At 44.1% G+C, this 23728-nt stretch overlaps 1 protein-coding gene across 1 annotated transcript in view; it reads left to right on the top strand.

The window, feature by feature from the left end:
* Positions 1-23728, top strand: part of glrbb (glycine receptor, beta b) — a gene marked incomplete at both ends in the record, with an annotated part of 32331 nt that overhangs the window by 6715 nt on the left and 1888 nt on the right. Inside the window, 5 exons of the mRNA XM_083652071.1 lie at positions 5668-5894; positions 10371-10453; positions 11634-11774; positions 16300-16452; positions 20842-21131. Coding sequence (XP_083508197.1) covers positions 5668-5894; positions 10371-10453; positions 11634-11774; positions 16300-16452; positions 20842-21131 — 894 coding nt within the window. The remainder of the gene's footprint in view (positions 1-5667; positions 5895-10370; positions 10454-11633; positions 11775-16299; positions 16453-20841; positions 21132-23728) is intronic.

Genomic DNA, 23728 nt, shown 5'->3' with positions numbered 1-23728 from the left:
CTCAAGGACGGCACTGGGTCAGTTTAGGAAACAATCACTTAGTGAACAATAAAGAGGACGTTGTTGAAGGTTGCTAACAAGCGCACTGTTGTCTTTATTTGAAGCTGCTGGGAGGAGCAAATAAACATTTACAGTCTCACTCAGTAATACAGGCGTAATGCAGGCGTTATGATACGGGTTTGGAGGCGGAGCCGTACGTCAACTGATATAACAAGGGAAAAAAGATAAGCGAGATCAACAGTTTATTATTTTAGTTTATTATTATTATTATTAAGTTGATTATTTGATGTAGTGCTAGTTGCATGTAACACATTTCAAAGTGATAGAATCTATACACTCTACACATACCGGTAATCCCTCTCTATTCAGTTTCATAGGTTGGCATCTGGAGAGTTTAATTTGAGAGTTTTAAAAACTTTAATGCTCATAAAATGATTAATAGCACAATAATGAAACAGGTTAACATGTCGCCCCCCACGGTGAAGGCACCCTTTGGGCCAGTCATTAGCGAGATGTATCATCCCTCCAAATTTCATCAAAGCATCACAGTTTGAAATTTTGACCTTTAATTATAGCACCTCCCTCCCTCCCTTACGTCAAAACTGGAAGATGCAAAGATGCATAATTATAGTTCATCCAACTTTTTGTCAAAATTAGACCAGTGTCTGAGATATCCCCCCTATGACGGACGCATAGACATCACTCAATCATCCCCACCCAGATGTTTTTCAGGTCCTTGTTTGACAAGTGATCACACCTTCACAGCCAATCTTCTCACCATATTGAATGATGACTTTAAAGCCCCATTCAGAAACTTTTCCAAGTTTTGCTATTGGACAAACTGCGCCCTCTGTGTGCAATAGCATCTGTATCGATATCCGCAAATTCGCACCGAGTTACTTCCTTGTTTTCATGAACACAACGCCTCCGCTGTACAGCACATTTGGGTTTGGCAAAGGTGAAAAAGTTATTGATTGGGGATTTAAGGTATTCTTTTAAACACTTAAACTGATGTTGAACTTAAGTAGTACCTTAGATTGTGTAGCTGCCTGGCCATGATAACCTGTATAACACCAAAAATAGGCAATTCTCTGTTATTTGTTGCTTTGGTGGAGACAATTGGAGAATTGTATTTTCTCTCTCTTCATTCAATGCCATTGTATGGCAAAAAACATTTGAAAATCACACTAATAGCACATGAAAGCAATGTGAACTAAACTGATGCATTACCGGGAAGCTACACAACCCAAGGTACACAGAGTAAGCACACCAAATATCTTCTCATGGATGTGGACTGAGGCAGGTCTGGAAAGTCTCTAGATCCAGTGGAGAATCCCTGATCAATATCTTACTGTAGTTCACTTCATGGGGAGCGACACTCTGACCAAAGCCTCAGATCCTGGATCCTGGATCTTGGAATTCCAGCTGCATGAGAAACTCTACTGGAAAAATGTGTTTTGTGCGTGATCCAGTTCACTGTAAAAGCCAGCAGTGGGGGAATTTCACACCAGGACCGATTAGGATGACGTAGGCCTCATGCACAACTGTGCTAAAAGTGAAAATCCAAAACAACACCTCATTTATTTTTCCTTGGAAAAAAATTGGAGGAAGAGAGGTTGAGCAGGTTGAGGGAATGGGGAGAAAGTGAGAAGGAGAGAGAGAGGGAGAAGAAGGAGGAAAAAGTCCCTCCCTTTCCTCCTGGAATGGAGAGAATGAGGAACAATGGGAGGAGGAGAGGAAGAAGAGAACGGAAATGACCATAGACTGTATAAAAATATGGAGGTAGCCACGCCCACCGTGACGTCACCAATTGATTTGTTTCCCGTTTTGAAGCCTCGAGTTTGGCTTTTTGACCGTCGCCATCTTTTTCTTATTTCCCCCCAAACAGCGCTCTAGTCTCGCACTAGCCAGCCGAAGATACACTGTACATCTAGATCAGGACTGTGTCTGTGGAACCCGGAAATTTGACTTGTGATTCAGACCCTCCGTCGCTGGAAGTGTGCTGACGTTAAGATGTTGGGTCTGACCACGTGAGACTAGCGCTGCCTGCCATTGGTCCGTGATCGGCAAGATGCGTGATCACTGGACAGGCAACCTGTCAATCACGCCACCCAGGCATAATCTGCTTTATCGCGTATTTGCAAAATGAACCTCATGCTGTATTGAAGAAGACTTGGGACTAGCAATTGAGAGCATAAACTCATTAGGAAAGTGTTTACTGAGGTAATAAATCAAGTGACAAGTAGGGCACTGTAATTGTAAACGGGTGAGTGATGTAAAAATTCCATTGTCATGAAGTTAGCTATAGAGACCAAAACTGTATTTTGTACCCGGCTGCAAACATATTTCTGCTGTAAAGTTGGCCATTTTAACACGGGGATCTACGGGAATTAACTCGCTTTTGGAGCCAAAAAAAGAAAAAAGGGAGCAAGAGAGAGAGAGCATGAGAGAGAAAGAGAGAGAGAGAGAGAGAGAGAGCATGGAAAACAGTAGAAGGAGACGAGAGATTGAGAAGCAGTGTGTGGGAGAAGAGCCAAGTTCATCCACACAAACAGAGAGAGGGGAGACTCCCAGATGGCAACTCTCGTTCCCCCCGGCCGGGCCGATGAGAGACGGAGCACGCGGTGTGAAAGTGAGAAAGATTCAGGAGGAATTAGGGAGGGCGAGGGGAGAGACAGCTGGTCACCTCTCCTCCTCAATTTATCACTCGGTGGGGTTTCTGATCTCAGGAACTCCCTCGCTCATCATTTACACCTCCATCGGCCAAACACCAGTTAGCAGATCTATTTCTGCTTTATGAGTGCGTCCGCCCGGGACGGGCTGACTGATCTGATGTTGTGGGATGAAATAAATTGCGGCCATATTTTTCCGTGCTCCTCAGCTTGACTTTTACTCTTTGATTACAGCCAGCAGTTGTGTTAAATCTCCCCTGTAGTGAATGGAGTACTGGCAGCGTAACTGATAGCGAGCCAAGCGGAAGATATATTTCTCTGTCTGGTTTTCCAGGAAGAGGAAGGTGTAGGAACTGGCCTGTGTCTCTGACAGGAAAGAGCCTGCAGTGCTGCTCGTGCTCTGGCATCAGGACCAGTTGGACACTGCAGTTTGAAATTGGGTTGGAAGTGAAGACTTGCTTTCCAAAATGACATATCGACAAGTTGACCATTGTTCTTACAAAAGTGATTACTGGCAGGGAAGTGAAGCATTATTACGGGTTTCTGTTGAAGTTATGAAAAAGCATACCATACAAAAATACCTCTTCAAAATATATTACAATGCATGATTCAGATTTTGCTACTGCTACCATTCGCTCTCCACAAATCCCCAAGCAAAACTATATTTGCTCTGGAAGCTGTTGTACTTTCCGGGGACCGTCCGGGGACCACCAAGGATCCGTCCTTTAGCGGGTCCTCAGCAAACTGACGAATTGCTAAACTTCACCATTATTTCATTTAAAATGAGAGAATGTAGAAGACTATTTTGACCACAGCTTCACTGTTATCTCTCCACCTACAATACAGATATTCATGAGATTTTGGACATTCTGTTTTTATCCCTGATGTTGTGTCTGAGATGCATGTCCTCTCCTCATGTTTTCTTTTGACCAAACATCTAAGAAAATAAAATCATGTCCAACAATAAAATATATATTCTCAGATTTGGGTCGAAAGACAAAATATCATCAAATGGGGGTCCGTTGGCCTAATGTGGACTATTTTAGGTGTCCTTGATATGAATGAGAATCACTGTTTTACAGTCTGACATTTTGTTTTCTGTGCTGAATTATATATTACACATTTGTAAAATAGGTCATGTATACACAGACTGTCTGTGTATTCATGACCTAACATTTTACAAGTAAGTAGGCCACTAAGTAAGTCTTTAAAGACTTATTGAAACACAGATACGAGGGTCAGAAATTAACAGGTTCTTGGGCCAGAAATTCCCTTGAGAGCTTTTGCATTTTCACCCTCACCATTATTTTTATTGCGTTCATTAAAAATAGTCACATGTTAATGTTAATGTGACTCTCTGGAGGCTGCGACCGGTGGATTATTTCCAGTTTGCTCTAGACGAGGAACGCAGCTTGGAGCAGTAGAGCGTGTTGACACCGCACAGCCAGCAGCCAGAGAAAATGCAGATCCCCCACACACAAACCACTGCATCAACAAAACATAAAACATCCAATATCGTAAAAAACACAACGATCAAGTGGTGTAAGATGGAATGGTTCGGGACAGAGAGTTTGGCGTGCAGCCAAGAGAAGTGTGGGACATGTGGTATTATTCTTTGAATTAAACAAATCTGCATGGTACAAACTGTTTGTACCATGCATTTTTGTAAATTATTTGCGAATATGCAGTGCAAGTATATAATACAAGTGTCTAGTTATAATGCCATACAATTATCCCTGAAATGCTGCATGAAAATGTCCCTAAAAGTCAGATCAAGAGAGGGGGGGATCATAAAAAAAAAAAAAAAAAAAGTGAATTTCTCACTCTGACATAATACACACACATGCACACACACTCATGCACACACCCAGCTGGTATTTCGGTGGCTTTATTTGACATGTCATCCATCTTCACACTGCGCCTTAATAGCCCCTCCCAACACCTGGTCTCAGAACAGCTTGACGCATGCCATCAAAGTAGGCACAACAAAAGGTCCAAACGGCTGAGTGAATGACGCGTTCCCACCAACACGAGTGTGGAAGCTGCACTAATAGGCAGACTAATGAGGGATTTGCCATATCATGTGTCGCTGTATTGATAACATTTGACACTTGTGTGCCAGTGCAGTTCCAAGCATGTGGATTGCGTGAAATGTAAATATTGTTTTTTTCTGCAGCTTTAGAATTGCACTTGGCAGGGTAAAGCTGTCTGGACTCTTCACTGCAAACATTTTAATTAGTCACTTTGTCTGAGGGAGGGCCACCGCTCGACCCAGCCAAGTCTCGGCCAAGGTGCTGGAAAAATAACTAGAGTTACAAATATAAAAGGAATTTCCGCACACTTGAATCTGTACAGATTTCACATTTATTATGGTGAGCGTTCGGTCGGCAAGACCTTCATCAGAGCATTAGTCACTTTGTACAAAAAAAAAACCTTCAATCTGTCAATAGGGAGAAATTATTTCACTCATTTCAGTTTCACTTGCCTTGAATCAAGTGCTATCTTGAAACATGGCAGACCAGTTCAGCTGTTTTAGCTGAGGCTTTAAGAAAATTATTGAAACCACTTAAGTTCTAGTTCAGAATGAAAACATCTGAGTGCGCTGGCAGTATTTTCTTCCACTTACTGTTAGATTTTAAGGGGGTTAAGTAATGTCTTCTTCCCACAGATATATTACGGTCATTTCGTGCTATGGGGCAGTAAAAGTACTAGGCTACTAGTTATCACCCCTTTAAGACTTTTACAAGTTTAAAGATTGAATAAAGCAGACATATATCTTATAGTGTAGCTGATGGAAGGAGCTCATGACCAAAGATCAGAAGTCATGAGAGTTTTGATGGTGGACAGAAATGAACACACAAACAAAGAAACAAAGTTTTGCTCTTGAAATATTTTTTAACACAATTTTGTACTGTGTTAACATACCACAAGATATTATGCATGTGAACCCTTGGCTGATGTGTCTGTGTGCTCGTCATGTCGTTGAACCGGACAGGATTATCGAGTGAACATCTTCCTGCGGCAGCGCTGGAACGACCCCAGGCTGAGGTTACCGCACGACTTCAAGTCCGACTCGCTCACCGTCGACCCCAAGATGTTGAAATGCCTCTGGAAACCCGACCTGTTCTTCGCCAACGAGAAGAGCGCCAACTTCCACGACGTCACCCAGGAGAACATTCTCCTCTTCATCTTCCGTAACGGAGACGTCCTCATCAGTATGAGGTAATGCTATTGTCATTCTTCTTCTCTGATTGAATGTAGCTGGCAAATACTACTACTACTACTACTACTACTACTACTACTACTAACTACTTTACAAACAATAAGGCAACAGAATGAAGGATGTTCATATCACCGTTTATTTTGTGTACAGTTATGAGCAATGTTTATGGAGCTACTTACAAATATATTACTTTAAAATTGAATCAGGGAACCAACAGAAACTGTGGGAAAAACAACGCTCTAGTCTAGAGCTACACACGTAATTATGTTGCTAAATAATCTCATACTAAACATCAATCTCCCAAATAGATTTTCATACAGTGATGGATGTAGCATTGTGCATCTTATACAGACTGTCTACGCTTAATTTCCTGCTAAAGGATTTCAGAATATGCAAAATTTGTGTTTGCATATTCTGTCTGATTGTTGCTGTTGCTGTAGGATTACAGTAATCACTGATATGGAAGTGTGATACAGTGCATAGGAGCTAGGTAGTCATAAGCTCCTAAACTGAGCTACCATGCTATTGCTAATATTGGCTAATGCCCAGCTGTCGCCTGTGATGTTAAGGACGCACGCGCACACGCACGCCCACGCGCACGCGTATGCGCACACGCACACGCACACACACACAAACACACACACACACACACACACACACACACACACACACACACACACACACACACACACACACACACACACACACACACACACACACACACATCCAGAGCACACATCCAGAGCGACTTAAAGTGAGTGAGCAGGCACTGGATCTAGGACACAAGTTCTGCTGTTGATGGAAACACATTGGCTGCTGCTGTTGGATAAACATGGGTAATCTGTCAGTCATGGGATGGTCTCTCTAACCACTACGGCACCTAACAGTACAGTAGCTCCACTCACAGTAAATAGTTGTACTTAACTATAATATATAGTGTCGAGTAATTCTGCCTGCTCACTTTCAGATTCCTTCCCACATGTGCACAGTCCATCACTATGTGTGTGATGCCAGTGCATAAGCAAACAGCCAGCGCTCGGAGGCAGTGTGTGGTCATCACGGGGAAACTGATCTGCATGCAAAAGAAGTTGCAGTGACCACTATATACACAAGATGTGAGCCGCACAGCAAATACTGTCAGAGCCATTTCAAATCAATGATACAGGACCTGTTGCACTGCAAACACCCAGTAACTGTGAGCCTTTCAAGTGGTCATCAGTGAAAATCCCCGGGGTTTTTGATTTTGTTGACATATTTGGTTCTACTAAGCGGTCGTGGTGTTTTCTGCACGCCACTTGTCTTTTTCCTTAGATTTTTGGTTGACTGGTCAGACAGTCTTATCGTATTTATTCCAGGCAAAAACCGTTGTTGCCGAAGATATAAAATGCATCACTTCCTTAGTGGTCAGAACTATCAGACGCCAGATGTTAAAAACAGCAAATGGAAAAGGGTCATTCGACATCTCAAATCAACCAGAGCTTGGCGACTCAAACCTTTTGATTTGGATCATTTTTCTCTCCTGGTGGAAGATATAAGATATATGATGAAAAAAAAGCCTAAATAGTAACTGAACTCACTGATCATTATTTACTCAGTTTCAACCAATTTTGTGGTAAAGTGAGGGTCAAAACCACAATTCTCACCTATGAATTGGAGCAAGTTTAGGGCTCTAAATGCGACACTGAGAAAGGTAGCAGGCTAGCAGCTCCATTATTTCTCTTTTACAGAGAGACTTGTTGGTAGAGGCTACAAGATTCTGGCAGTTTGCACACTTTTTTTTTAAAGAGATTAAGTTAGTCACTCCACATATATCAAATATACCTTAATATCCTTTTACTTCCTGGTTTAAAATAAAAAAATATGGTGGTGACTGCATTTGCAAGGCCCTGGGTAACCTGGTTTCCTTCCTATAAATGCATGAAGGAATAGAAAATAGCTACGCACGTATGCAACTCCACTCATGAATAAAGGTGATGCATTAAGAATTTATTTCAGCGCAGCGAGCGGCGAAAAGCTTTTCCCTCCCAGCATCAGCCCAACACACCACGCACGCACGCACACACACACACACACACACACACACACACACACACACACACACACACACACACCAGTTGAGGGTCTATACCGAGCAAAAATATAAAAGCAACGCTTTTGCACTTTTGTTTTTGCTCTAATTTTTCACGGCCTGAAATAAAAGATCTAAGACTTTCTATTCACAAAACGGCTTATTTCTCTCATTCTATTCACAAATGTGTGCCTTGGGCTGCTCACAATAAAAGGCCACTCTAAAATGTGCAGTTTTATCACACAAACACAATGCCACAGATGTCAGACGTTGTGAGGGAGGTGCAGTTGGCATGCTGACTGCAGGAATGTGCACCGGAGCTGTTGCTCTGTGACTTGAATGTTCATCACACTCCCATAAGCCATCTCCAATGTGTTCTGCTGCCTTCAATGGAACTCGTGAGCTTTGCATGCTGGAGCTCCGACCACCTGGCAGCCCTCTGTTCTGTCAGCGGAGAGACAAGCGTGGAGGTTTGGGCGTGCCAAGGGGCTTACTGCCCACATTCCCCGGGAGTGGACAGGGCTGATTTTAGGGGTGCTGATTTGTTCCCGGTGATCCATCTGAGATTTGGGCAGGGGACCCCGATGCATTCGGCGAACAGGTTTTTCAGCACCGATGGGTAGTACCAGGCGGTACCAGGCGGTACCAGGCCCACCGGGCCTTGGATTGGGAGGATCGTTGCGGCTCGTGGGCACGGAAGAAAGGAGAGCGCAGCGGCGGAGGAGAGAGGAGGAGACGGGACACGATTGGTTCTCAGTTTACTACATTTCAAGATATACGTTGTAAGCCTAATTCTGAGGAGAGTAGGTAACCGAAATATACAGTATGGTCAATCTGTAATTTCTTTGTCCCATACAAAAATACTTCAACAATTGACTGACCTGACCCAAGGGTGGAACTACATCACTGGTATGGGTCAACAACATGTTCACTATTTGCTTGTACTTTTTTAAAATATTGATTATGATGTGTATCTTTTATTCGTAATATTTTGTTGTGACTGAGAGATCTGCACAAGAATTCCCGTGCCCTTCTACACCTGTCCCTGAGCAAATGGCATAATAAAGTCTTGCATCTGGTATGCAGCAAGGATCTTTTCGATTAGTCAGACTCATTCCTATTGTCTTTCAAATGATCAAATATGACAAGCAATTTCCGCCGAATCCCTGTAGCTTCGTGGTATTGATGAACACATTTAGAAGGGAAGGTTTTTCACCAAGTTGACCTGAATCCCCCTCCCGTTCACAGTGGTTCTCTTTTATCCGTCCAACGTTACCTCCCTGCTATTAAAAAAATCCAAATAGAGAAGTCTTATGGCTTGGTGCGTGAAGGGGGGGCCTGTAATCCCTCTGTCTCCTCCCAGGGGGCATCAGGCAGAACAGGCTATTGTCTGGGTGTGACTGCGTAGAGTCCTTGATGATGCTTTCCTGAGGCACCTCTGATTGGACAGTTCCTGCAGGTTGGACAGTCTGCACTTGGTGATGAGCTCGGTCGACCGCACCACTCTCTCCAGTGCCGTGTGGCAGACCGGTGGTCGAGCGCTCCACTCTCTCCAGTGCCATGCGGCAGACCGGTGCAGCAGCTGCAGAACCAGGCGGTGAAGCTGCCTGTCAGCAAGCTTTCTATCCTGCCTCAGTAGAAGTCTGGAATTTGTGGGCTTAATCCAATTTTGGGGGGATTTTTTTGATGACTGTGGAGGTGTGGTTGGCCCATGTCAGGTCCTGGTGGATGTCCACACTCTCCACCTCTGTCCCGACTCCCGTAGTCACTTCCTGTAGTCCACGATGATCTCCGTGGTCCTGGAGACGTTCAGGGAGAGGTGATTGGCCTGGCACCATTGTTGGAGGGCACTCACCTCTTTCCTGTAATACTGTAATTACTTTGATTAATTTTTGATTGCAATGTTGCTGGAATGACACACTGACATGAGCACCTGTGCCTAAAAAGATTAAAGTCAAGCCTACCTTTGTATTACAGGTTTGGCACACAGTCCTTTACGGAGCAACAAAGGACTTAAAACTAGGAAATACAATCAGCCTAAATCTCAAAGTTGGGCTGCACTATAGAAGCGTGTCCCATCTGCCCTAACCAAGACCCCGTAGATTCACCCAGTTTGCCCAAATGACCCCCAAAGCAGCCTCCTCCACCCAGTTTACTGAGGTCACATTCAGTCATTTCTGGGTATTGGACGTTCAGATTTGATAAAGTTGTGCCTGCCATTTGGAACCACCAATGTGTGAAGCTACCTACTAGTACAGCTTTAAATGCTTGTGAAAACGACAAACATAATATAAGATATGTCAGTGAGTTCAGTGATGTCAGGAGCTCCATGGGTGTACTGTCATTATTATTTGTAAGTATACTGTACATGTGTTAGGTATTAAATTCTCTGTGTCTTTTCCACCAGGTTGTCTGTCACCCTGTCCTGTCCTCTGGACCTCACATTGTTCCCTATGGACACGCAGAAGTGTAAGATGCAACTGGAGAGCTGTGAGTATTCCTGAAATAATATTACATGACTCTATCTCATCAGTACACATGTGCTAGATGGTATTTGGGAGATATTTACAAGTTGAATATATTTGTCGTTTTTATAAAATCGTTGTTTTGGGGGTAAATGAAAGCTTTTTGCTTGTGTTTAAACGTCAATTTCAGTGGCGAATACTTGGAGAAGTGGAATAAATCATCATATTTTAAGGTTGTTATTAAACTCTCCCCGCTAATTGAGCTTGACTGTGGTTATTGCATCTTGTTTACAAAGCAGCTTCTTAAGCCCAATTTATGCTTGGTCTGTCGACACTTTTGAAACCGTCGCCGACAGAAATGAGGACTTGAGTCGACACAATTTCAAGTGTCGGCGAGAGGTGTCTGCTACCTAGTGACATTTCTAGTGTCGCTGACTACCTCACATAGTGTCGCGCAAGTCTGATTGGCTATATAGACGGCACACGCGCATGACTTGTTTTGGTTTTCGCTCGATTGAAATGAATGAACGTGTCCCCGCTATTTTTATCAGCCTGTCCTTGATGTATGACTTCGTGAAAATCACAAAGAACATCGTGACCAATTTCCCAGAGAGAGAGGAGGTGAGTTGTGTGGTTGTGTGTCGTTTATATGCGGCTGCAGCCAAGTACGTACGTTACATCTTGCCTCTGATGTGGTTTCACTGTGCATTCCCTCTCTTCTCTTGGCTGTCTGCTTATAGCGTTCAAGTGTCACGTGACCGTTGAACCGAGGCGAACGCTCACTGAAGTATAAATACACCATGAGCGACACTTTCTTTTTCGTCTGCGACCATGTGCTGAGCGACACTTTCTAATAAGTATAAATTAAGCTTTAGACCAAAAAAGAAAAGTAACTTCAAGACATTTCACTGTAATGCCAGGCCTGATTACTGAAGCTTACTGTACGTCTGTCTGTCTATCTGTCTGTGTGTGTGTCTGTATGTATGTATGTCTGTGTGCCTCAACATCATTTTGTTATCCCACTCATGTCTACTTTGTGCATGTATGGTTTGCATGTGTGTGTGCTCTTTTGCATGACTTTGTGTGTGCACCTGTGTGTACACACCTGTGTGTGTATGCACCTGTGTCTTTTCAACTGTTTGTCTATGTGTGTGTATTCCACTGTTTTTGTGTCTGCCTGTGTACATCCCTGTGTGTTTGTCCAGTCGGGTACACCACGGACGACCTTCAGTTCATGTGGCAGACAGGAGATCCGGTGCAAATGGACGCCATCGCCCTGCCCCAGTTCGATATCAAACAAGAGGATATCGATTACGGGAACTGCACCAAATTCTACGCGGGAACAGGTATTGTTCTCGTTATGAATACCAGCCTTTGCTTAGATAGCCCTTTTTAATGGATACAGTAATGTCATAATAACAAGTGCAAATTCGCAATAGCTGCGACCACATAATGTGCATGTGCATTCTCACACATACCCCACCCACCCTACTCTGCCTCTGAGACGCTGCATTTCATAAATATGCCCCCCCCCCCCCCACCACCCCAAATGGCATGAACACAAACACACACACCGTTACACACACACACACACACTTGACCTCCATGCCAAAGGGTGGGGACATTTTTGTGGACCGACCGACCGACCCACAGAGTGACCTATAGATCTGCTCGCAGATTGTGCTTGTGTGTCGTGTTTTGTTAAAGAAATGAAATAAATACTTGATAAGAAACAAAGATCTGCTGGTCGCAGCTAAAAATGAACGCTACAAATGACCCCTTCAATTTAACAGTCAATAATAATAATAATAATAATAATAATTCATTTATTTTATATAGCGCTTTTCAACGACCCAAAGATGCTGACAATAGGAGTCCACGGGGGAAAAAAGAAAAAGAAACGAGCAGCAGGCAACAGATACAAATAACTGCATACAGACACTAAGACAAATTCCTCGTATGCAACTTGCATACTGTGGCAATAAAAGTGATTCTGATTCTGATTCTGAACAATAACAAAGGAGCAACAGGCAACAGATACACTTATAGAATGTCCCTTGAATAGGTGACGTGGGCCAAATGACATTACGTATTGATTTGAACCAGTTAACTCCCAGTCACTTCATTAAGCTTTGCCATTAAGCACAGTCTGGCTAAGCGTTGCCATTAAGCACAGTCTGGCTAAGCTGAACAAGGTTTTGACTGAAGTCATGTTCAGCTTTGGGCTTTCCTTTTATCCAATCATTATCATTATCATTATTATTCCCTCTGAACTGACATGGTTACATTGTGGTTACATTGTGGTTACATTGTGGTTAGTGCATTCCATCCGTCACACTGATTATTGTTACCAGCACCAAGGAGGTTATATTTTTGCCTCTGTTCGATTATGTTCTTTGTCTGTCAGGATATCTCGAAAAAGAATGCATGGAATTTTGGTGGCGTTTCATACTTATGAAACTAATGGAGATATTTAAAGGGTCAATAAATCAATTTAACTTAAAATTTAAGAGATAGGAATAATGTCTTTGGCTGTAATAACAAGTAGGAGAATTGCTCAGTGTTGGAGGACCTCTCCACGTTAAGGTTAGGAAGGTTAGGCAATTATAGCAGTTGGGCCAAGGTTAGGGTAAGGTTTTGGACATGGTAAAAAAAAGAGCTGAAATTGAAAACTTCACTCACAGTAGAGAGCTTCCTCACATAAACTGGGACTTGAAGCTGGGTCACCCGAGTTCAAGGCAATTGTATACGACCATCCACCAAGTCCAAGAATCGGTGCGCACAACTCAGTAGTCTAATAAATACTTTGGGTGCCGGCCCAACACAACATGAAAGTCCAATGGAACTGGCAGGGCTCACAGGTTCAGTTTCAGAAGGATTTGAATCCACACAGCAGCAGTACAATACAGACGCGTTTCAGCCTGTGGCTTTCCTCAGTGTTCATTCAGTGACCATCCACGACCCTGAACAAAACGTTCATTTCAATGTTGACCATCCAGCACCCTGAACCAAACGTTCATTTCAATGTCATGCGACTTCCTGTTTCTAGTCATGTCTCCTCCACATAATCCTCGCGTGAGGTGTCAACATATTTCTCTCATTTTCTGTGCACAGAGCATATTACTTGCAGTTTGGGTTCGAGGGGGAAGTACCAAAAACTGCAGTTCCTTGAATGGCCACTTGAGGCTGGCTGCAAAATGAAGTCAATCCCCATAATTTACCCCCATGTTAAAACGCCTGACTTTACAGCATATGTTTACAGCCTGGTACAAAAAAAAAAAAAAATCTCTATAGTTAATTCACCTTTCATGACAAACCTTATATAACTCACTAATTTAGAGTCAAATAGACGATGAAAAAGACTGTTTTGGGCGTGTTTGACAGCTCCCCTGTCTAGTGAGATTACGCAGCTCGCCGATCACAGACCAATAACAGCCAGCGCTGCGGCTCTGGAAAACCCCGTCTCGTCCAAGTATGTCACTTCTGTCTGAGAAAAAAACAAAAAAACAAAAACAAGATGGCAGCAGCCAAAAGGCCAAACCTGAGGCTTCAAAGACGGGAGTCCACAAATCATTGGGTGACATGACACTCACTACGTCCATCTCTTTTATGGTCTGCGTTTGAGACATTTGACAATAAGACCACGCTGGTTTTTCTGCTTTTTCCATCTTGTGCAGTACAGTGTATGCTAGGGATGGGCCATAAGTTACCCAAACATATTTGGTACTGGCCCACTTTCGAAAGGATGCTGCCAGGACCAAACCTGCTGATTATTCATATATAAAAGACACAGGGTGCTGGTACTGTATGCCATGCATAATAGATCCAGTGTGGGTACAGCACGGTACTTTGCTTGCAAATAAATGGAAAAACTCTATTAGGCACAGAGCTGGTGTGACCTCAATGCTCTCGCACTCGGGGCAGACCGCTGGCATCGTGTCAGCCTTTTAACGGGTTGTCATGGAAACACCAGACAGACACAAAGATCACCTTTGTGCACGACTGGTTGGAGCCTGCTCTGTGGCACAGGCACCCCTTCTATGCTGTTTAAAGATCACCCAGAGAGCCCCGGGCTAGCTAAACATTACCTCAACCATCCACTCTGCTGTCCCATTGGGCCGACCGGCCGGCCTCTTAGGGGCCGATGGAAAGAGAAGGCTGTGGCGGGGACCAGGGAAGCTTCTCTAAAGTGGCTACTTGTTCACCCCGCACCGCTGGTCTCCAGCTAATGGACACCACGCTTCAACGTACAGCAGGACAAGTTAAAAATGGATCATTTAAGGACAGGGTTATGTTTTGACAAGAAACATCTTTGCGGAAATCGGCTGAAGAGTCAAACTCGTATTCGAGCAGACGTATTCAAACTAGCACGCACGCAGTGAGTGCACAAAACATTAGGACACCTTCCTGAGATTCAGTTACATCCGCTGTTGCGCAACCATAGTCTCAAGTCTTGTCCAAAGACGATGGGATTCAAGCAAGACGGCCCAACTTCAACTCACTTCCTGTCTTTATGTCACGTGGGTTTTGCCCATGGTTTTCCACGGACACGCCCCTAGAAGACTTGAGGCAGGTCTGAGTCAATAGTTGACCACGCCCATTTAGGAGACTTGCTGCTACCATTTGTTAGAATTGGCAGAGCCTGCGGTGACCCATCTATAGTAATATAATATCTATGACTTGTCCTTTGATAGTCTGTGATCCCTATAGGACACTTTTATGAATGCACCTGTGCCTTCTTTAAGCGGTGCAGCCACATCTATAAGTGACACGTGCGTCCGTCCGTTTTCACCGAGACTTGAACAGAGCTGACCGAGATTTGAACAGAGCTCACTGAGATTTGAACAGCGCACCGAGAGGTGAGCACGGGTTTCAGCCTAGGCCCCTCCCCCCCCCTGCCTCTACCACGAAGCACAGTGGAGACAGAAAGAGCTGCGGCTCGAAGTCGGTGAAATGGGTGAAACACATCCATGCACACGCACACACACACACACACACACACACACACGCACACGCACACACACACACACACACACACACACACACACACGCCCGCAATACATGCGCGCCCCCACACACACACACACAGTACCAGAGAGAGGGGAGAGATCTGACGTGTGCAAACCTTCACTGCTTCAACAGTGTGATTTTTTTCAAGTTGTGTGCATATCGTCCAAACCATCCGTCTCACATTTTGGTGTGGCAGGTTTTGCATGGCTGCCCTGGGAGCTACAAGTCCAACAGGTTTCAAATCCAACCACTGTAAATGTGAAAATTGACAGGCACTGTCTATCTCTTGGACAAGGTAATAAAACGGTGCGCTCCGTTGCCTCGAGGAGGATGTCATGTGACATGTCCCCAATCTGTTTCAGAATGGAAGTCTTGTCTTCTGTGTCAAGACTGTCAAGAGAAAGCAAAAATGGAAAGATTTTTTTTTTAAATAATAAAAAAAAGCTCTTTTCAGCATTATCCAGCTAATTAGATTCATAGCTTCATTAGCTTGCAAGATAAATTAAATGATATACGGCTCCCTGTGGCCTTCCAACTCTTGCTCTCTCGATTACTGTTGATGCTCACACAGCTGCACTTTGCATTTGAGCAGGAGAAAAGAAAAAGCCTCCTATCTGATGACAGACTTGGCCTATCTTCTCCCTGTCATCTAAATCTCCCCTCCTCGCCTAAAGTGGTTTTAGGCCAAATCAATGAAGGACCCTATCTTTTCCCCTGGATGTCCCTGCTCAGAATATATCACTGAGAGAGAGTAGTGTGAGATTCCAATGTTTTTTGTGCGCTCCATTGCCAGCCTGTGTCGATACATTTCAAAGCAATCTTGTGTTTCTCACTGAAATGATTGTCTCACTCCTGATGCAGGGTACTACACTTGTGTGGAGGTCATCTTCACCCTCAGGCGGCAGGTGGGCTTCTACATGATGGGTGTCTATGCTCCCACACTGCTCATCGTGGTGCTCTCCTGGCTCTCCTTCTGGATCAATCCTGATGCCAGCGCCGCCAGGGTTCCTTTAGGTATGTACTGTCTAATCCTGACTCTTTATTGATCAACCTCAACCTTCAACCTCCAGTGACATTGAGCAATACACAAGGATGTAACTATTCCTCATGCAGTTTCACTTGGTTGAGTGCTTATCTTGAAATCTGTGGTTGGATGTTAGAGAAAAACAGGGTGTGTGTGTGTGAGAGCAGCTATGTCACCTGTCGCCATGGCCAAAAGACTGCAGTAGCACAGATACACGCCTCTCCGAAAGAGTTTGTCTGTAGGGATCACTGGCATGATGGCCCCCAATCACCACCATCACGATATCATCAATCACTGTGACAGCATGGAGGACTTTATCTGTCAAGCATGGTCCCTCCCATCCATGTCCAATGTTGATAGAGGGGACCCACAGCAGTGCTGCTCTAGTTGTCAGTAGTCTTCCTCCAGTGGAGGCTAAAACCCCCAGGAGATGTAGCCCAGGAACTCAAGCCCAAGCGTAAGCACAACACCTAGAATCTTTGCTATTTGGCCAGAATTTGTTGAAGCATATCTAATACAATTGGGTTATCAAGTCTACCTGCTAGAACATGCATGGCTGCTTAAAGCATGCAGGGTTCAGCTGTTTGGAGGAGTCAAGTCAACTGGACTTCCTGGACGAGGCCGTGGCGAGCAGGGCGGGGATTGAGTGCCAGTCAGGAGGTGGAGAGAGCTGGGAGTGGCCCAGCTGGCCAACGAGGTACACCTGATCCCAATTAACCCAATTAATGGAGGCGGATACTGACTCACTAAAAGCGTTAATTGACGCGCCTCATTTGACGCATGTCAATTTCCGCTCCTATTCACCTCATGTAGCCCCGCCCACTTGACCCAGTTGTGTTATGACTTCCTGTTCAAAACACCGTCTGTTTTACCTGGTCACTAGTACTGTACTGTCACAGGAAGTGTAAACACAATAGGAAGTAACTGTCTTGGAACATAAGGTGAATAGCACACACATCAGATACCAAATACCAACAGCACAGAACCAGCAGTATTTTGGGGAAAATGTCGCTATTTTTATGTAGCAGGCACAACAAGTTTGTATGTTTTATAGGTGCCCCCATTCATTTTCTATGAGTTGTCTTGGCTTCTGGCTCGTACTTAGATTTCAATTAAGATATTTTTGTGGATGCAAATTTCAATTACTTCAATTTGAGCCCCTGTCAGTCAGAGGCTGTTGGAATCGTCCTACCCGTCTGTGGTGCAGTCAGGGTGGGGGGGGGCAGTAGGCTACTGCGGGAGAAAATTGACTTTCACCAATCTAGTCTCATCATCATGTGTTTAGAAGAACATTCACCTTGTGCAGACAGTCTTGCTATATAGTGCAGCGTTATATTTGACATGTTTGCTATATTTTAAACTGCCTTGAGATTGGGTTGGGGAGCATATGAGAGCATGAGTGGCTGCACAGAGAGAGAGAGAGAGAGAGAGAGAGAGAGAGAGAGAGAGAGAGAGAGAGAGAGAGAGAGAGAGAGAGAGCTTTGGTCACTGCTGGGTTCTCATTTGACCCTCTAATATTGAAACAAGTTTGGAGTCGGGGCGTCAAGGCTGTGTGTTTGGAGCTTGAGCCTCATGAGAAGTGGTGCCGTTTGTCTGAACCAGAGAGGCACAGATACACCTAGCCTGAGAAGACTCCGCTTGGTCCTGGTGCTGAGGGGGAGTAGCTCGCCACCGGTGGTGTGTTATCTGTTCTTTGTTGTGTTTAGTTGCTGAAAAAATCACAGGCAAGAACCAGAAGAACCATCTCTAGTGTCTCAGTCCTGTTTCTGCATTGCCCAGGATAATGGAAAGAGAACAGAGTGGGCCCGGGCTGGTATCAAGTCATTCACTGCCTTTCTAACAGACCATTGACCTCGCTGATGATCATCAAAGCACACTGCTCAGCATCACATCCTCATTGCTCATCATCTGTTGCATTCTTACTGTGGTCTCGACATTTGGTATGAATATTTCCAATCACTGTCACACCCCAACTCAATCAACAAACACATGTCATGTATGTTATAATATTGAAGAGTTTTGTCCCAAAATTAGATGCCGTGGTCATTTGACAATCATGATTGCTTTGATCAAATCTGATCAAATGAAAAGCAAAAAAGTATGAAACTTTTTAAAGTATAGAAGACAGCGTCCTTGCTAATAAAATAGCAGTCTTAAGGTCCTTACACATCAAGAGCGATGCGAATATACGGCACGAAATTGCGATGCGAGTTTTGACCCACCTGTCAATCACAGCCACAGATGTGTACACGTCGGAAGCGAATTTCTGAAAAATCGACCGTGGTTCGAAAAAATAAACACAGCAATAACGCTGGACGAAACTTCGCCGTTGGTATGCACGGTTGCATTGACTGATATAGGTTCGGAAAATATTATTGACGTGCGAATTAATCGCACGAAAAAAACGTGCTCGGTGTGTAAGGACCATTACAGACTGAATGCTATAAATGTTTACACATCAATTTGGAGGTTCTGTAGTTCATAGGCAGATTGTGCGACTTAAAAACACATCTACTATCCAATAGTAGATGTAGTAATGAACACATTACTATGTTGACTATGTGCTGTAAATGTGGTTTGGATGGGGAAAAAACACATTTACAGCTTTTTGGGGATTTTTAGAATAGCCAAAAGTGATGTTGTAATATTACAACTGTCGGTTCTACAGGGTTAGGTAAGTTATGTTTTGTTTTTAATAAATGATACGTGGTATTTTGGGAGAGAACTCGAAGGAATTCAGTCCCCTCAAGCTTAAAATGTGTTTCTAGGAAACCACTCCATTCCACTTCCTACATTTGTCTCCTCTACCATAATTAAACCTGTTGTCACCCATGTATCACTGCCACCAGCAGCCCTGTCGATGCAGGGATGCGTGGATAAGATAATCCATTGTTATCCCGCTGCGATCGTCCACCGCCTCCGTCTCTCCAGTTGTTTCTCACCACTTTCATCCCATCATCACTCCACCTCCTCCTGGGAGCCTCTTCTGACTCCTCTCTAAATGGGATCAGTGCAGGTCAGTCATCTCCCAGGCGTGGGACCACCACCACCACCACTGCCATCTATTGCTCTGTATTGTGTGTGTGTGCATGTGCCTATGTCTGCGTGTGTATGTGTGTTTCTGCGTGTGCATGGCGTGTGTGTGCATGTGCCTTTCACCGGTGGTTTTCACCAATTTAAGAGTCAAAATGGGTTTACTGTAGCATTATGAAGAACATTCCTTCCTATTCCATACGTGTTTGTGGTCTTGTGGAGATGATATTTAGGATATCTGGGAACCAGCGAGACAGGAAGCTATTTCCAGTATCTCCTTGTCTAGCTGTGGAAAATAGGCAGAATTCCAGGCTGAGGACACTCACTTTCAGAGCAGTTTGATGAGGTCAAACACTCCAGCAACACTTGTCGTATAAAGAACAACTTTAATTAGACCAGTGCGTTTGGGCCTGTGGCCTTCATCAGGGTCACAGTAAAACACATTACAACACTGATTAGAAATGTTGACCCCTGTATAATCCTGTTCCTTGATGAGTGAACTCTGATGAAGCCTGCAGGCAAAACACACACGTCATTCAAGTCTATTTATTTATTGTTTCTCTAAGAAGCATTAGTGATACAAAAGGCGGCTTAGGGGAACGGGTGTGAAGCCGTTCATCGGGGGGTAGAATACTTTAGTTTCCTCCTCGTCTGGATCATTATTGCTGCTCTAACCAGCGCCTGAGAAAATCAGTGCTGTGCACAGGGCATGTATATAGGTATGTATATAAGTCTGTAGGCTATAGGAGGTAAAGCCATTTGAAATAACTCTGTCATCAGATGCCTGTAGTGCTAATGGCAGAGGTCAAGGAAAGGTCATGAATTCCTAATTGGACTCGTCTACTCAATAACCCTGCGTGGACGCAAGCCTTTTATTAGAGCTATTCTGCACACACTGGCTGAATCAATTATTCAGTGTTTTATGCATGAATCGGGAAACACTCCAGCTTTCATGGCCTGTGCTTTATGTTGACTCTGTAGATCTCAACATTTATTCGAGCTCGATCAAATGCTTTTGCTTATTGGAAAATAGATGCAAACTACACACCAACTGCCTTGAGCCAGTGTTGCAAGTTGAGAATCGTGGTCCCACTGTAATAATCACAAATACTCAGTAACAACATTAACGTGGACTGGATGATTCAATCTGGCGGTAATGAGGGAAATTATCCATGCGTTCTGGGACAAATTGAAACACCAGGAAGTTAAATTAAACTTAAGCAGCAGCCGCAGAAGATAAAGCTAAGTGTGTACCCAAATAGAAGTTGTGTAGAGTTGGAAAGATACTTTTCACGCTTTTCCTGAGCGTTGAATGACAAGGTTCCTCCTCTTCCCTCTGTGGCTAGGCATCCTCTCCGTGCTCTCTCTGTCCTCTGAGTGCACCTCCTTGGCTTCGGAGCTGCCCAAGGTGTCCTACGTCAAGGCCATCGACATCTGGCTCATCGCCTGCCTGCTGTTTGGCTTCGCGTCGCTGGTGGAGTACGCCGTGGTGCAGGTCATGCTCAACAGCCCCAAGCGCATCGAGGAGGAGAAAGTCAAGATGGCGACCAAAGCCAAGGAAGAGGCCGCCGCCGCCGCCAAGATCAACACGGTCAACGGCACCGGGGGGACGCCGCACCATGTCAGCACTTTGCATGTGAGTACATCTGGTTTGATACCTTGTGTGTGTGTGTGTGTGTGTGTGTGTGTGTGTGTGTGTGTGTGTGTGTGTGTGTGTGTGTGTGTGTGTCTGTGTGTGTCCAGTCTACCCTTTGAGGACAACTCATTCCTAACTCATCCGTCGATAAAGTTACGTTACTTACAAGAAACAGCCGTTACTGAAATATTGCATTGTTCCAGCTAATATGTAATGTCAACGATATATAGCAACATTAGCTCGCTAGGCAGTGGCGAACCGTGCCTATCAGAACCGGGCCTTCTATGCGGCATTGGTGAGGGCGGACTATTAGGGCGGACTATTATGAGTTGTCTCCCACAGCCAGGTTCTTTAGGTCGCTGTATCGTTACAGTCTGTCAGTAACACAACCACAGTTTAACAATTAGCTCAATACACAGGAAAGACTCCGAAAATTACAAGCACAACGAACTCTAAAACCCGCGGACAGGTCCAAAACTCCCCCTGCCCACCGACATCAGCTGCCCCAGCCCCCAGCGCCACCAGCAATAAAAAACATTTTTTTAACTTACCAATGACGTTCACTTGATGACAAAACCCATTGTCTTCAAAAGCAACAAGCAAGCCCTCCAAGCTAGCCTGGAAATGGCGAAAATATAGCTTGACAGCTCCAGATTAAATCCCTTGCGCGTCCATTTCCTCATGACAACCCCATGTCAGAACCACCTCATCATAAACTCCTCCCTCCTTGTTGTCCGTCTCGTCTCCTGGTTGGCTTGGATTCGCGAATCCCTCGAAATATCTCACCCACAACTCAACTAATTGTGATTGGCTAACACCACAACTCAATGAAATTCTGATTGGTTAAGACACCTGTCATCAAAATTGTCATCCTCATGTCATGACTAGAGTCGGTCTTCGCGAAGGGTTGCTGTCAATCAATACCATTTGCCGGTGGAGGCTGGTCCAAATATTTAACCCCATATTTGCTGAAGTGAGTCCAAGATCTGAACAATTTAGCGACAATATTACTGTTATTTCCGTTAACAAAAACTAATAAATAACAAATACAAATAATTTATTAGGGGGAAATTATTTTATTTTCAATTTCACATTTTTTTTTTTTTTTTTTTTTTTTTTTTATTCTTGGGTATTCAGTGAATACCTAGAAGGCCCTGACGGTTTGCCACTGTCGCTAGGTAGCATAGAATGTTAGCAGCTGTAACGGTAACATTACATTTAAAATGTATGTTTAACCATTTACCACACAGGGGTTTGTGATAGATTTAAGTTCATATAATGGTGAAACTCCGACTCAAAGGTGCATTATGAGGACTATAAATATTGATAATTTTTCAAGTAAAAAAAAGTGAGCCTCCCGTGAAACTGCTTGGAGCCCCCCTGGGGAGGCCCGTCTCCCACTTTGAAAACCGTTGCTCTGTAGCATTTTCAGTATATACAGTACCGCCATTTAGATGTGATGTCCGATATATACGCCTCGTTCCGTTGCATTCTTCAAAGTCCGTCGAGGTAGGAATCATCTTTATGGATTTTTTTTATTCTTATGTATGTAGCCATAATGCGTCTCGCCGTCTTGAATAAATAATGTATCACTACTGTCATACCCATAATCACAGTAAAGAATACCCCCTTAGGTATTAATGCTGTATTTAATCACCATAACAGTGAAATGATGTTGATGTGTTAGTGTGTGTGTTTGTGTGCACAATATGCAGTCAGCGTAACCTCCAACCTAACACATGGTGGAATGGCAAAATGGTTAACCTTGCAGATTCCTATATCCCTCGGTGAGATTATGATAGTGAAATCTAGAGATCTAATCTAAATGCAAAACAGGAGAATCCAATCATAAAAAAATTGGCATCCTCTCTAACACGCGCAGCTCAATCAGGGCTGAAGACTGACACTCGGTCACATACACACACACCAGGCACGCAACATGTTCCATGGCTCTTTCAATTGTACGCCTAATTGGAATTAATTTACCTCCGAGCATACGTTCGTTCGTTAGTCAGGACCGCATTTGGTTTGAGAGGATTACATTATTCCAATGGGTTTTCTTGTCAAAGCCAAATCAAAATAATGGAGGTTTAATGAGCTTAATGACTTCAGTGAATAAGCATTCGCACTCTGATTAGATTCCTGTGAACCCTGCAGGCCTTCATGGGAATGATCTTCATGTATTTGTAAGCATGGCTTGTCCGTCGTGATGATAGCATGTAGAGGGTGCAGAGGGGTTACAGCAGCAGATGAGACAGCAGCCATATTAGGAAATATTCCTGAGCACAAAGTTAATCTAATTCTGGCTCCAAAAAATCACACTTGTGTTTTCCGCCGAAAATAACAGCCGTTTTGATGTAGCAGCATGAGTCCCTCCCTCCCGAGCGTCAGGATCAAACGGCTCCTTCTGCTTTTGTGAAAGTTTCGTCTGTTTTTAGTCTAGTCCAGCTCGCCTCTTTAGTGGCTGAACAGACGCTTCAAGTTGTTCCTCTCAATTTAGATCAAAACGCTCTGCAGCGTGGGCTGTGATCTGTTCAGGCACATGACAACTCCAGCAGAGCACACGCACCCAGCACCACATTGTGTGTCAGACAATA

Source organism: Poromitra crassiceps (assembly GCF_964638095.1).
Source record: "Poromitra crassiceps genome assembly, chromosome: 15".
Classification (NCBI taxonomy): domain Eukaryota; kingdom Metazoa; phylum Chordata; class Actinopteri; order Beryciformes; family Melamphaidae; genus Poromitra; species Poromitra crassiceps.
This window is presented reverse-complemented; position numbering and strand designations above follow the sequence as displayed.